We start from the raw sequence: 14,660 nt of genomic DNA on the forward strand, positions 1-14,660 counted from the left end.
GTTGGGGTTTGTCTTCTCCGAGGAGGAGGATGATGCCTTAGGGAGTGAGGTTCTCGATGTTGTTACCACGCATAAATGGCAGAAATTTTCCAAGCAACCCGTAGCCGTTAACGCTACTCTATTGAAGGAGTTTTACTCCAATATATCTGAGTCAAACCAACATGCCGTGACGGTTCGCGGCATTTTTATTCGTTTTACTCCTATTGCCATTAACCGTTACTTTAAACTACAGGGTACTGTAGATCATCATACATCTTTTGTGCAAGAAGCTGACAACGAAACTTACCAAGGCATACTGGAGGATCTCTGTCTTCTAGACACACAATGGAATGGGTAGCAAATGAGCTGCAAGACCGTGGATCGGGAGAGGATCCTTCCACAAGTGAAGTTGTGGAATCATTTCATGAAGCACAAACTTTTACCCACTTCCCACAACATGACCGTGTCTTGCCAGCAAATGCTTCTGCTTCACTCGATCATCTTTGGGCGAGCCATTGATGTAGGGCAGATTATAGTGGAGTAGGCTCATCTGTGCCTAAAGCGCCCTGCAAGTGCTTGGTATTTCCAAATCTCATTACCGCATTATGCCGTAAAAAGAAGGTCCCTGAAGAAATGTTTGATGAGATTTTATCGGGTATTGTTGGGATCACCAAAGAAAAAATCCCCTTGTTGTTGGGATTGAAGAAAACAAAGGGGAAGGAAAAAGAGGCATCCATATCTCGCGTATCACCATCTCCATATGACAAGGCAAATTCAGATGCACTGGCGCAAGCAGTCCAGCGCACTCAAGATCTTGTGGGCACCTGTCTGACAAACTGATGATATATTTCACCTATGCCAAACGCCGAGATGAATTTCTCACCAGTTCCTTGATAGAATTCCTCCCGCACATGAACTTCACTATTCATGTCTTCCCGGACATACTCGTTCCACCGAATGAGGATGCTGAGGCATTTTAGAAGCACCTCGTCCTACCCATACCAATGTCCCTCAATCACATGGTGCAAAGAATCCCCAACCTGCTGAACCTGAAGAGCATGTTGATGCCGAAGAGACCAATGATCATGACCAGTCCATGTTATAGCACCCGATGCAGATCAAAAGCTAACCTCCAACTCGCTAATATCCCGGAGCCAGCACAACTTGTTGAACCTTTGGTGGCAGAACACCCTGAAGTACCACAACCCACTGAGTCAACCGATGAGTCACAATTCGAGATGCCACGGTAAGCTCCTTTGCGTAGGAGCTGACCTCGCCTTAGGAAGGCATCTCAGCATCAGGAGCCCCCGTTCCCAGCCGTTCCAGAAGGACCTAACACTCCTTCAGCCGAACTTGCGTCTGACTCAGAGCACTCTAGCTCTTCCAAGCTACGAAAGCACACTCGCCACGCAACCGCTGCACCACCACCCGTTTAAAGACAAGGTACATTGCATTTGCATTGTATTCATAGCATGTAGTTTCATTTTTCTTAGTTTTAGTAAGCATTGGGGACAATTCTTCTCTCAAGTTTGGGGGAAGTAGGGTTCTCGCATCACTGTATAATAGTAATAGTAAAATAAATATGCCATGACATTAGTAATTGCCTAAATAGTTTTCTGGAATTAGTTAAGGATGCCCGATGATGATGAATTTGATGGCTATGATAGAATTTACATGACTAGTTGAGGATGATAGAACCAACTCTAGGACTTGCTTCTTTGAAATCCTTGAACACGCGATTGTATGTTTTCCATGCTAGAGAAACTTAGAAATTTTTTATAAGAGAATTCTTAAAATATCTTAGCATAAAAATTTGACTGATGAAAGCCCCATTTTTATTAAAAATAAATAAATAAATAAATAGATATATATGAAGTTATGAATAAATGCCTCGGCATATCTATAGAGGGATACTCCGCTATGCCTTGGCATATGAGTGAATGAAAGATGTCACGGGATGACTCTATCTGACTAGCTCGGGGGTGAAGATATGCTCCCTTTCACCTAGAGTGTGGGATGATAGAGTGATGGGCTGACTCCCCTCGTAGTATAACTAATAAACGAAAAGAAAGGCAAAGTGGGAGCTGATTTAGAAAATGTCATGGAAAATTAGGAAATCATGCTTCGAAATTTTTTAAATTTATTAAGCATGGACTGGATACAACATGCACGCACCCATGCAAAGAATCTTGCCCTAGGGGACAGTACTAGATTTTTCAAACCTAGTTTAGCATGTTGAGGCCATATGTGCCGAGGGCTAAAGTTTTATCCCATAAGACTATTCTGCTTCTGAACTTGTCATGGCATATTTGTTTTTCTTATTACTATCCACTGCTTGAGGACAAGCAATAGCTTAAGTTTGGGGGTGTGATAACTCCTTAAAAGGCCACATTTTGGGACCTTTTAACTTAAGTTATTGAATGTTTAAAGGCTCATTTAGGACTATGTAGATGCATTTAGAAGCATTTAGTTGTATGTGGTGGATTTTGATTTGCCGTGGCATTTTATTTTTACAGCAGTGCTACTTTATGGGAAAGGTACTTGTCTGATAATGTGCATGTATTGAGAGTAAGGAGAAGAGAAAAGAAAATGCCGTGACATAAGGAGACTGCTGAGCAAAATGAATTTGCCGAGATCAATCGGCATTTCAAAAGTGCTGTAAGTGCGGGAAGATATTTTTGAAGCCAGCTGTATCCTGCTGTCTGAGAGCTCTGCCCAAGAAATCCACCTCGAAGATACGCCTGGAGGATCAGCGCTGCAACCGCCAGTTCTATCGATGACGCCACCTGACCCTGTAGATCCTGGCTGTCCTTGGACGTCTGCCACGGGATTATGTCGGGTACTCAGCCATCTACCCAGGCCGTATCATACCTGTCTTGCCCAACTCCCAAGCAAAGTTAATTATGGTTTGGGGAAGTCAACTCTTAGTTCAAGGGTTAATTTTCCCCTATAAATAGAGGATGAAGCCATATTGTTAGAGACTTTAGCTCCACCTAGATTTGAGCTTAAAAAGTTAGAGTGAGAAGGTCTCACCTCTCTCAGCCAATCTGTCTTGCCGTGGTATTTCTCCTTGACTAGCAGAAGGGAGTGGCGTTCTGAGAATCCGAGAGGAGCCAGTCCGCTAAGAGAAGTTCCTGGTGGCTGAGAGGAGCATTGGGCAGTGCACGTCGAAGGCTTTCTCTCATTCCCTTAGTTCTTTGCTTTCATATTTTGTTGTTGGGTTGTAAGGAACGAATGAAACTTGTCTTGAACTTGTTTATTTTGAACCCCACCATGAACTAATCCTATTTGGTTGGAGTTCACTTGGATGTCTAAGTTTTATTTTCAATGAATGGTTATTTTATTATGTTCTAATTGTTTTGTTTATGAAACTTAATGCTTTGAGGTTGTAGGAGCTACGAGAATAGCCTTTCCTTAGGAGGTGTTTAGGGTTCGAGAGAATACCTAGGCAAAATATCTTTAGTCTTCGAGAGAAGCTAGGGAGGAACTACATAAACAAAGGGTTCTAGACAGTAACTAGGCCTAACCCATCTTAGAGATAAGAATAGGATTTCAGTGGACTAAAAGGAGTAGAGCATAACTGATAGGTTAGATGTTAATACTGTCGCAAAAAGGTATTGCCGAGACATATCCTGTTATCTGAATCTATAGGATCACTGCAGGGGTTTACGCTAATCGGATTTGCCATGGCATCTTTAATCTATCGAGTCCCTTCCTAGAGATAGCTGAGGGAACTTTAGTAGACTCTGTCGGGCAGGTTAAGCATAGAGGAAATACCATTCAGAGAAAGAGACTTAGGTTTTCCTAGTGACTCCCATCACTCATTCCCATTGCTACTAGTTGTGTGAGAAAGCTAAAGTCCTATAACTTAAATCCCATAGTTGCATTTGTATTTTGCCTTGACATTTCCATTTTGCTTGCATGTATTAGAATTTCATTTGCCACAACTTATCCCATTACTACCACACCACCATCATTCCATTTCCACATCAGTCATTCCATTTTGCCACTGCATTAACATTTGTATATACCATTACTAACTTTACTTAGGTGACAAAGTAAAGTACCTTGACAAACCTATTTGATTTCCCCAATTCCCTATGGAGATGATACTCTACTTATCACTTTATTACTTGTTCGATTGTGTATACTTGCACATATATCCGCACTCATTTATAATACTCACAAAGAGCGGACAATACCCCCCAGAGGGTACCGATACCCCTTTGTAAGATTTGGCTCCGAGAAATAACAGAATGCTCGAGGGTACCGATACCCCCTGGAGGTACTGATACCCCAATCTTATAACGGTCGAAATATTTGAATTTTACACAAAAGGTACCGATACCCTATGACAGGGGATCGATATCCTCCATGCTCCAAGTTGTTTTATTAATAGTTTTCACACAATAACGACTCTATTGACTCCACCAATGATCCCCAACGTTCAGAATTAATCCAAGGAGTATTTAAACAAGCTTATAAGCCATTGATCAACAATAATTAACAAGAATTGAGAGAGAATCAAAGAGAAAGCCTTAAAACATCAAGTTTGTGTTATTCAAGTCTATTTTTCATTCAATATTAATTTTTACTTTCAAGAACACTTATTGTGCTCAATTGTATTATTGTTGAGTGTTCTTTCTTTATTCTAGAATTGTTCAATCATCTTGCCTTGTGAGGTTTTTCTATAAGTTTGAGAAATTTGTATTGTTCTCTTTGAAGAGTGTGCTCTCAAGAATTTGGGGTATAATTCTTGAGGGATTTGTAAGGTTACTCTTTGTCCTCAAAAGAAAGACAAATTAGTGAATTTGTGGAAAATCCTTAGTGTGGAGAGCTAAGGTAGTGGACGTAGACTTTGTTTCAGAAAGTCGAACAACTCTAAATCGCTGTGCAATTATTTTTCTTTTTCTGCAAAAGCTTCCACCAAAATTTTTATTACCAATTTACCCCCTCTTGGCCGATTCGTCAATCGATTAACTCAACAAATTAAAAAAACATAATTTAAGAGGCATAGTGAAAAATAAGTTCATATATTTTTTTGTTTATGTTAGGTGTATAATGTATTTTTCATTCGAAATGTGTTTAATCTTTTTGGCATTACTACTTTAACTGTATGATCTAGATTGTTAAAAAATTCTTTATCTTACATGTGTCTTGTTAATAACTTTTTTAAAAAAAATCAAAATTACTGTTTTTGATAAATAACTTAAATTTTTCAAAAATTATAAAAATATCCAAAATCTCTTAAATCCCTAGTTAAGTCCTCTTATCATTGTCAGCCCACCAATATTGCTAACCGATCGAAACTTCAACGTTGCCTGCCTGCCTGCACATCCAACGGTCGAAACCCTTTTCTTTTTGCGACCAATGTCATTGCTTTTGTGACTCCTTTACGTAGCGACCAAGCAATAAACTCTTTACTCAGACAATTTTTTCCATTGTGCGTTAAGGGTTTGACAGAATCCAATCAGATAAAGTGGACGACGATGATGAAAAAACTTTCTGAATTATGATTATTATAATTTAAATTTTTTATATTTGAAAAGAACTGGGTTTTTAATTTATAATTTTAAGTTTTTTTTTTATTTTAAATAAACTTTTAAAAATTCATAAACCAACATGAATCTAAATCGATCAACCGAAATATGCCAAGAGGGGGTGAATTGGCTTTTTGAAAATTTAGGAGTAAGGAGATAAATGATAGACTATTTGCACAATGATTTATAGTGGTTCAACTTCCTCAATGAAGTCTACATCCACTACCTAATCTCCTCACTTAGGATTTTCAACAAATCCACTAATTTATTCTTTCTTTTCAAGGACCAAGAGTAACCTTTACAGCTCCATAGTTTTTCACTTGGCTAAACTAGAATTAAAACCCCTTAACAAAGGATAAGAGATTGTAAACAAAAAGACCTCTCTAGGCAAGTGTTTACAAAGATTTAGCTCACAAAATCAAAACCTAAGGATATACAATTGGGATAAAAAAACATAAATATTTACAAGAGAAAAAAAAGGATTGAAAAGTTTTTCTCTTGTGTTTGATTGCTTAGATAGGTGTTGGTAACCTTATTCAAGTGTCTTGAACTTGATTTTATATGTTGGAATGAGTTACTAGTCATTTCTAACCGTTGGGGGATCAAAATAATTGTTACCTACAACTTTTAAGGCACAAGGGATTGATCATTTTACCAAAGGGATCGATCATTTTTCAAATATTTCGACCGTTATACCAAAGGGATCGATCCTTTTTGGGAAGAGATCGATCATTTTCCTTGAGGGGTCGATCCTTTTGCTAAGGATCAATCCTTTGAGGCAGAGAAGCTTGGAAACAAGTCTTTAAAGCGCGAAAATGATCAAGTATGTTTTGAAAAGGTTCGACTAGTTTGAAAAACATTTAAAAACATATTTTAACTTTTATTTGGACTTTGAATTATTTTTGAAAACTTTGAATGAATTCAATTTAGTCCAAAAATTTTGCCTTTATTTGTTATATCAAAATATTGTTCTACAGTCTCCCCCTTTTTGATATAATAAAACCTTTGAAAAATAGTTTTTGGCAAAAGCTCCCCCTTATTAAAACAAGGGTTGAATAGGAGAAATAATTTGGAAAAATATTTAAGCTCCCCCCATTTCATTCTTGAAATTGATTTTTTTCAAACCAATACTTCTCACCCTTTTGTTATATAAAAAATAATTCAAACTTTAAGGTTCAAAATAACAATGAACAAAAGTAGATAATTTTAATTTTAAAATCATTTGAAAATCAAAAGCTCTCCCTCAACAAATGCATTCCAAACAAAATTTGACTTTAAAAGCTTGACACTTAAAAGACTTTGAATTTAAACAAAGATGAACAAACATGTTAGTACATGAAATTCAATATATCCAAGTCTAATATAATTTATGCAATATCAATTGTTGTATTTAAGTGCATGTGCATAAAGCTATCAAAAAAATGTTATGCATTTGAAAAATTGATATCAATTGTTAGAGAGATGTCATTTGCAAAGAAAAATCACATGCATAAACATTTAAATTAATGTCAAAAATTTAAATTTGTAAAAATAAAGAATTAAAACCAATTTTGACAAAAATTCATTATGATGAACAAACATTTATGAAAAATCATTAAAACTTTAGAAAATGTTTATCACAACACGTTTTAACATACATGAGATAGAAAACATAAAATTATTTAAAATTAAAATCATGCATGCTTAAACTAAATGAGGAACCATTTATGCAAGATAATCAAAATAAGCTTAAAGGTTCCTCATTCCATATCAAGTGTGGCTAGAGAATTTGATTATCTTCACTTTCATCACCAGTGTTCCCTCACACCTACAAGAGACATTTAATTGGATTTTGGTATCCAAATTGCTTTGGATCCTTGAACGTTAGTTTCAATGTCCCATGTTCCCTTTGGAACCCATACTTGTTTAATTTTAAAATGTTTTCCTTTATTTAAAGGACAAGTATGTTCCAATTGACCATGAAAATAAATGTGAGCATTTTGTCATTTTTAAACATAATGAGTTGTTTTTAGAAATTGATTATTTTTCTTTTGTTAAGGTTTCAAGCTTAACTTTCAAATCAAAATTTTATTTTTCTAAATCATTAATTTTAATTTTTGAAAGCTTTAAATCATTTTTCAAAGTTTCATTTTGTTTTTCAAAATCAACTTTTGCAATCAAAATCAAATCATTTTCAACTTTAAATTTTGAAATTAATTTCCTATATTTGAATTCATGGTCTCATATTCCAAATACAACTTATCATAGGCATCTTGTAACTCTTTAAATGAATAAGAATTTGAATAAAAAGAGTTAGAAGTTACCATTGAATCTTCTTCGATGGCCATGAGGCATAGATTGACTACTTCATCATCATCGGAGTTTTATTCATCATTCCAAGCCACCAAAATGCCTTCTTTTTGCTTGATCCCTTCTTCTTTAGGAGAGGACATTCTTACTTGACATGTCCATCCTCTAGCACTCAAAGCACGCTGTTGGACCTCACTTCTTGCTCGATTCATGCTTCTTGTCTTGTTGGTGTTCATGAATCATTTGAATTTTTTAAGAACTTGTATATTTCTTATTCTTCATCCTCTTCTTCACTTGAGGTGCTTTCATCTTGAGTAGAGGATTTCAATACAACATATTTTTCTTTTTTTCTTGTTTCTTCTCTTCATTTTGTTCTTCCTCCTTTTTCATCATCTCATGAGTGAGAATGGAGATATTAAGTTCATCAAGCGATAGAGTTTTTAAGTTCTTCACTTCAATGATCGTCGTCTCTTCGATTACCAATATTTTGGAAGATAATATATCATCTTCCAAATAAGCTTCTCATTAGGGATGATCTCTCCATATCCCTTGAGATCGTTAACAATCACGAAAAATCTACCTGTCATAGCTTTGATGTCTTCATCCAGTTTCATCTTGAAATTATTATAGCTATGATTGAGAAGACTGATTTTCGTTTCCCTCACTTCATTGGTTCCTTCATGAGTGACTTGGAGCTTGTCCTAAATCTCATTAGCATTTGAACAAGAGGAGACTCTTCCATATTAATCCGGCCTAATGCAAAAAACAAAATATGCATGGCTTTAGCATTGAGTTGGATCTCTTTCTTCTCTCTTTCACTCCATTTAGCCATAGCTCAAGTTGGAGTAGAGTGACCTATCAAGATAGAGTTCAAAGCATCTAGATCGATAGCTTGAATGAAAAGCATCATCATATTCTTACAATAAGCATAATTTGCTCCATTGAAATAGGGTGTCTTATTAACCGATTGAGAATCTTTGATGTAGTAAGCGCCGGAGGTGGAAGTAATCTTCTCGGTTGTGTCTAAAATGGATAGAGCTTCTTCAAGGATTGTCTCAAGGTTTTAGACTTCAAATGAGTTAAGATCTGAAACTAATTGTTAGGATTTATGAAGCTCGATCCATCAACCGAAATATGCCAAGAGGGGGTGAATTGGATTTTTGAAAATTTAGGGAGTACGGAGAGAAATGATAGACAATTTGCACAATGATTTATAGTGGTTCAACTTCCTCTGAAGTATACATCCACTACCTAAGCTCCTCGCTTAGGATTTTCCAACAAATCCACTAACTTATTCTTTCTTTTTGAAGGATCAAGAGTAACCTTTACAACTCCCTAGTTTTTCACTTGGCTAAACTAGAACCAAAACCCCTTAACAAAGATAAGAAATGTGTAAACAAGAAGACCTCTCTAGGTAAGTGTTTACAAAGATTTAGCTCACAAAAAAAACCTAAGGATATACAATTGAGCTCAAAACATAAATATTTACAAGAGAAAGAAAATAAGGATTGTAAAGCTTTTCTCTTGTGTTTGATTGCTTGGATAATGTGTTGGTAACCTTCTTTAAGTGTCTTGAACTTGATTTTATATGTTGGAATGAGTTACTAGTTATTTCTAGCCATTGGGGATTTTTAGCCGTTGGGGATCAAAATAACCTTTAATGTAACTTTCAAGGCTAAGGGGATCGATCTTTTCCTCGAGGGATCAATCCCAAACTCACTATTGTCCAAGGGATAGATCCTTTTTCAAGGGGATCAATCCTTTGGTCAAAGGGATTGATCTATGAGGCAGAGAAGCTTGTAAACAAGACTTTAAAGCTAAAAAACGATTGAATATGTTTTGAAAAGGTTTGAGTAAGTTTGAAAAATATCTAAAAACATACTTTTAACTTTTATTTGGACTTTGAATTTTTTTGAAGACTTTGAATAAATTCAATTTAGTCCAAACATTTTGCCCTTATTTGTTATATCAAAATATTAGTTCTACAATCTCCCTTTTTTATATAACAAAACCTTTGAAAAATAATTTTTGGCAAAAACTCCCCCTTATTAAAACAAGGGTTGAATAGATAAATAATTTGGAAAATATTTAAGTTCCCCCTATTTCATTGTTGAAATTGAATTTTTCAAACCAATACTTCTCCCCCTTTTTGTTATATCAAAAATAATTCAAACTTTAAGGTTAAAAATAAAAATGAAGAGTAAGTAGATAATTTTAATTTTAAAACAATTTGAAAAATCAGAAGATTCCCTCAGCAAGTGCATTCCAAACAAAAAAATGACTTTAAAAGCTTGACATTTAAAAGACATTGAATTTCAACAAAGATGAACAAACATGTTAGTAGCACATGAAATTCAATATATCTAAGTCTAATATACTTTATGCAATACCAATTGTTGTATTTAAGTGCATAGGCATAAAGTTATCCAAAAAATGTTATGCATTTGAAAAATTAATATCAATTGTTAGAGAGATATCATTTGCAAAGAAAAATCACATGCATAAACATTTAAATTAAGGTCAAAATTAAAATTTGTAAAAGCAAAGTATTAAAACCAATTTTGACAAAATTTATTATGATGAACAAACATTTATGAAAAATCATTAAAACTTTAGAAAATGTTCATCAGAACACTTTTTAACATACATGAGATAGAAAGCAATTAGATAATATTTTTTTGGATAAACTATGTATTTAGTACCAAAACTATCAATTTTGGTCTATTTAGTACCTATACTTTTAATTCTCAAACTCATACCTAACGTTTAGTATTTGTTTCATTTTAGTACCCAATCGTTAAAAAACTTAACGCATTTAGTACTTAAACTGTCATTTTTGCTGTTTTAGTACCTAAACTTTCATTTTTGGCAAAACTTAATGTTAAATTTTGAACGGGGTACTAAAATGAAACAAAAACTAAACTTTGGGTATGATTTTGAAAAATTAAAAAAATTAGTATTAAAACAAACCAAAACTTATAATTTAATTACTAAACACATAATTTACCCTAAAATTTTTAACGGCCATGACACCAAACACCTAATATGATAATGTTGAAAATATTAGAGACCTACTCTGACCTCGCCCCCAAAAATATAAATCTTATATCCAACTTCGTCCAACCTCGATGAATTTTAGGTTTTTTTTCACATCCCAAATCTGTTTGGATTTCTAGATTAAAGGCTTGACCCTGCCCGACCAATCCAAATATATTAATATTTTAAAATAATTTATTTTATAATAATATATTATAAGATCATGTAGATGATTTTCACTTTGAACTTGACCCAGACCCCAATATTTTAAAAGAAAATCCACTCCTATAAGAATAGGTCGGGTTCGGATATTTTGACCATCCCTACACCATGGACGGAATCATTATCGTCGAACTTGGTGGCGAGGGTTCACTCTGATGTTTCGTCGATCGAATGAGATTATAACATCAGCCAGCACACTGAACACATCGTGTCACCGGTGGAATGATCGAAAGCAACCTTAGTATTCCACTTGCAGTCTGAACAAAAGGTATGCCATTTCTTGAACAGCTTACTGTGTTTCTCTCTCTCTTTTAGATTTTTTTGGCTTAAATTCTGTTTTTCTAAATGAATTTAACTATGTAAACTGAAATTAAAACCTAATTAAAATTACTGGATTTTTTGTTTTGCAGTTTGAATTGAATAATTATCTCAACACAAAAACCCTAAATACTCAATTCAGCTGTATTGAGAGTCCAGCTTTTCACATAAAATCAGAGAACGCAAGATCATAATAGTACAGCAGCTTTCACAAAAATTAAACAAGATCATCCAGATTCAAATCTCAAACATAAGACAAACAAAATTGAAACAATTACCAAGTATTGCCATCAACCAATAGTTTCCAATATCCACGGAAAAATTAAAATGTCTAGAAATAAACTTGGCAAAAAGCAGAAACATAGCTTGAATATAAATAAACTCATAGAGCTTAGAACCCTAGCTTGGTGCGGCGCCAGTGCCGACGCTTCGCATTGTACCTTCAAAAAGTAAAAGTCGAAAAAACCCCATCAACCAATACACTGAAAATGCTTCCAAATTGAACGAAAATTAGTGATCATATATAAGAAAAAATTGCAGAAATGTACAGACCTGATGGTGCTGTCGGTGCGCATGCGGATCCAGTAAGGGATAGGCCTGTTCTGCCTCATCTTCTTGGCCAGCTTCTTCTTGATCATGAAAGTCTTATGTGAAGGCTGTCATTTGGAAAGGAAAAAAAACCATTCAAAACATCCGAGAGGCGAGAGCCATCCTGTAAAACTAAAATTTCTACAGAGACAATCAAACTTTTTGAAGAATAATGGGGAAACGAAAAGAACAAAAGAAATTGATTGTTAAAGAAGAAGCGAGAGGAAGCAGGTTGATTACCATGGTTGGCTTGGCATTACGGTTGGGAGTACGATCTGTGAACTTCGAGGATGGAAAAAAACCAAAATGAACTTGTGCCGAAGCTGCTTGGATTAGGGTTTACCGAATGACCATTTGTGGACTTCGAAGATGTGGATTTATATCGGTGATTTACAGCCCAAATTATGCTGGGTTTTGTGAATCCGTAATGGATGTTTTGATATTTACTAGGCAGATGATTGTTTGAGTATATTTATTTTACTGAAAATAGTTTTTTAAAAAATATTTTTTTGAACAATAAAAAAAGGATGGCTTCCGGATGTTGATTAAATTATTTTTCTTTGAGCAATAATTTTTAAAATGTTGATTAAATTATTTTTTATTATTTGATAAAGAAAATTAAAATATTTTTTAATTTTATTTGGATGACGTGATATTTTTATTAAAAATTATATAAATTAAATAAATTATCAATATCTATAAACACATATGAAAGTTAATTGTATCATTAAATAAAAAAGACATACGGTACATTCACTTATTGAAGATATAAAAAAGAATTCTCGATATCTATATTGAAATTAGAAGAAAAATTAACAAAATGCAAAAAAATATGAGAAAAATAAAGATATTTATAGACATTATATTAGCATAAAGATAAGCTAAAGTTCTCTAATTTCATTGTGAATTGTAGTATCTCAGAGAATACGATCATTAATTAAAAGTCGTCCATTCGATGAAATAAAATAAAAAAGAAAATTGGCTAGATGACAGTCAAAGTAGACCTTGAGAAGGCCTTCGATCGTTTACGGTGAGGTTTCATAGTGGATTCTCTTCATGATGCAGGGTTCCTCGTCTTTTCATTCGTCTTGTCTCTCACTGTTTATGTATGTCTGCTATGTGAGTTCAGTTAAATGGTTCCCTTGGCTTGATCTCATGCCTTCGAGAGGAGTTCGTCATGGTGACTCCTTTTCTCCCTATTTATTTGTTATTACCATGGAGTGTCTTAGTCACTGTATCACTCATGTTATTGGTTAGAAACTTTGAACTCCGTTCAAACTCATGCATGGATGCCTTCTTATCTCTCATCTTTTTTTAATCGACGACCTTATCTTCTACGCCAAAGTCACCCGCGATCAATCTCTCATCATTGTTTCTATTTTGGTCGACTTTAGAAGCTTCTCGGGTCACCGCATCAACAAGATTAAATTGCAAATATTTCTCTCTTCCAACACTAATAAAGATGTTGCTAATGAGGTTTGTTCCCAACTTGGTTCTCAACTAGTGTATGACTTTGGCACTTACCTTGGAATATCGGTCATGCATCAGAGAGCTTCTTTTGATCTCTATTTTGGACAAAATTCGGAAGAAACTTGAAGGCTGGGCAATTCAAACTTTATCCTTTATTGGTCGAGTTTACCTTGCTAATTCGGTCATTTCGATAATTCCAACTTATTTTATCCAAAGTTGCCACCTCTCTTCCCTGATCATCAACGACATCGAAAGAATTATTAAGCATTTCATTTGGGGAAAGTCTACGCAAACACACGGTATCTCTATGGTAAATTAGGACGTTCTTTCCCAACCTAGAGCGAATGGTGGCTTGAGGATTCGTAAAACCACAACATAGCTTTCTTAATGAAACTTTACTTCACCCTTGTTACTGACATTGAAGCTTACTGGATCAAACTCCTCCGCCATAAATACAAGGTAGCTGAGGTTTGCTCCTCTTCAATCACTTGGTCGAATGGCTCTTACATTTGACGTGATCTCGTCAAAATATGGACCACGTTCTCAGGTTTTCTTTTTTGGTCTACTGTCGATGGAACCTCGATTCGTTTTTGGCATGATAAATGGATGCCGGATTTACCCCCTCCATATAATTACAAATATAATAATGTTGCTGTCAATGATGATCTCTTGGTCTGACACATATCTTTGCCTGATGGTTCTTGGGATTGGAATCTCAACAATTCTCTTATTGCCCCAGAAGCATCCCAACGTAATCAGAAGTGTAGCTCATGCGATGATGGCCTTGGGCAATGATCGTTGTATTTGGTATTTGTGGGAAAAATGGAATTTTCTCAGTCAAATTTGCCTATAATCAACTCTTTAGCCTTGCCAGCTGAGATGATTTACTTGGACAACAGTTTGGAAAATCCAAGTTCCTGAACGCATAAAGTATTTCATCTGGCTTTTCCATTCAAGACAAGCTTCTCACCAACGTGAATAGGTAGAAGCGTAATCTTACTAGTGATCCCAATTGTGAGATTTGTGGTTATAAGAGATGAACTTATTTTACACATTCTCCAAGACTTTCCTATGTCTCGTTTTCTTTGGGAGACCCGTGCTCATCACCAACAAATGCTTGTCTTCTTCAACCTTCCTTTGACTCAGTGGATCATGGATAACATTTCTTCTTCTCAACTTATCTCAGGTACAAATATCCCTTGGAAAATCCTCTTTTCA

At 35.0% G+C, this 14,660-nt stretch overlaps 1 protein-coding gene across 1 annotated transcript; it reads right to left on the bottom strand.

Annotated features, from left to right (window-relative positions):
- Positions 1-11,668: 11,668 nt before the first annotated feature.
- LOC120159344 (60S ribosomal protein L39-3-like) lies at positions 11,669-12,303 on the bottom strand. Its single transcript, XM_039169950.1, has 4 exons — positions 12,213-12,303; positions 11,937-12,040; positions 11,761-11,824; positions 11,669-11,726 (listed from the first exon to the last, which is right to left on the bottom strand). Exons 1-3 carry the CDS (start codon positions 12,213-12,215, stop codon positions 11,776-11,778), a joined length of 156 nt encoding a protein of 51 aa, XP_039025881.1. The 5' UTR covers positions 12,216-12,303; the 3' UTR covers positions 11,669-11,726; positions 11,761-11,775.
- Positions 12,304-14,660: the final 2,357 nt, after the last annotated feature.

Source organism: Hibiscus syriacus, unplaced genomic scaffold (assembly GCF_006381635.1).
Source record: "Hibiscus syriacus cultivar Baekdansim isolate YM2019G1 unplaced genomic scaffold, ASM638163v2 tig00111358_pilon, whole genome shotgun sequence".
In the NCBI taxonomy this organism is placed as follows: Eukaryota; Viridiplantae; Streptophyta; class Magnoliopsida; order Malvales; family Malvaceae; genus Hibiscus; species Hibiscus syriacus.

Excerpts from the sequence above, each read along its gene's own strand:
- LOC120159344 (XM_039169950.1), bottom strand. Across the intron at positions 11,825-11,936 it reads CGCACCGACAGCACCATCAG|GTACAATGCGAAGCGTCGGC; the intron begins GTCTGTACATTT and ends TACTTTTTGAAG.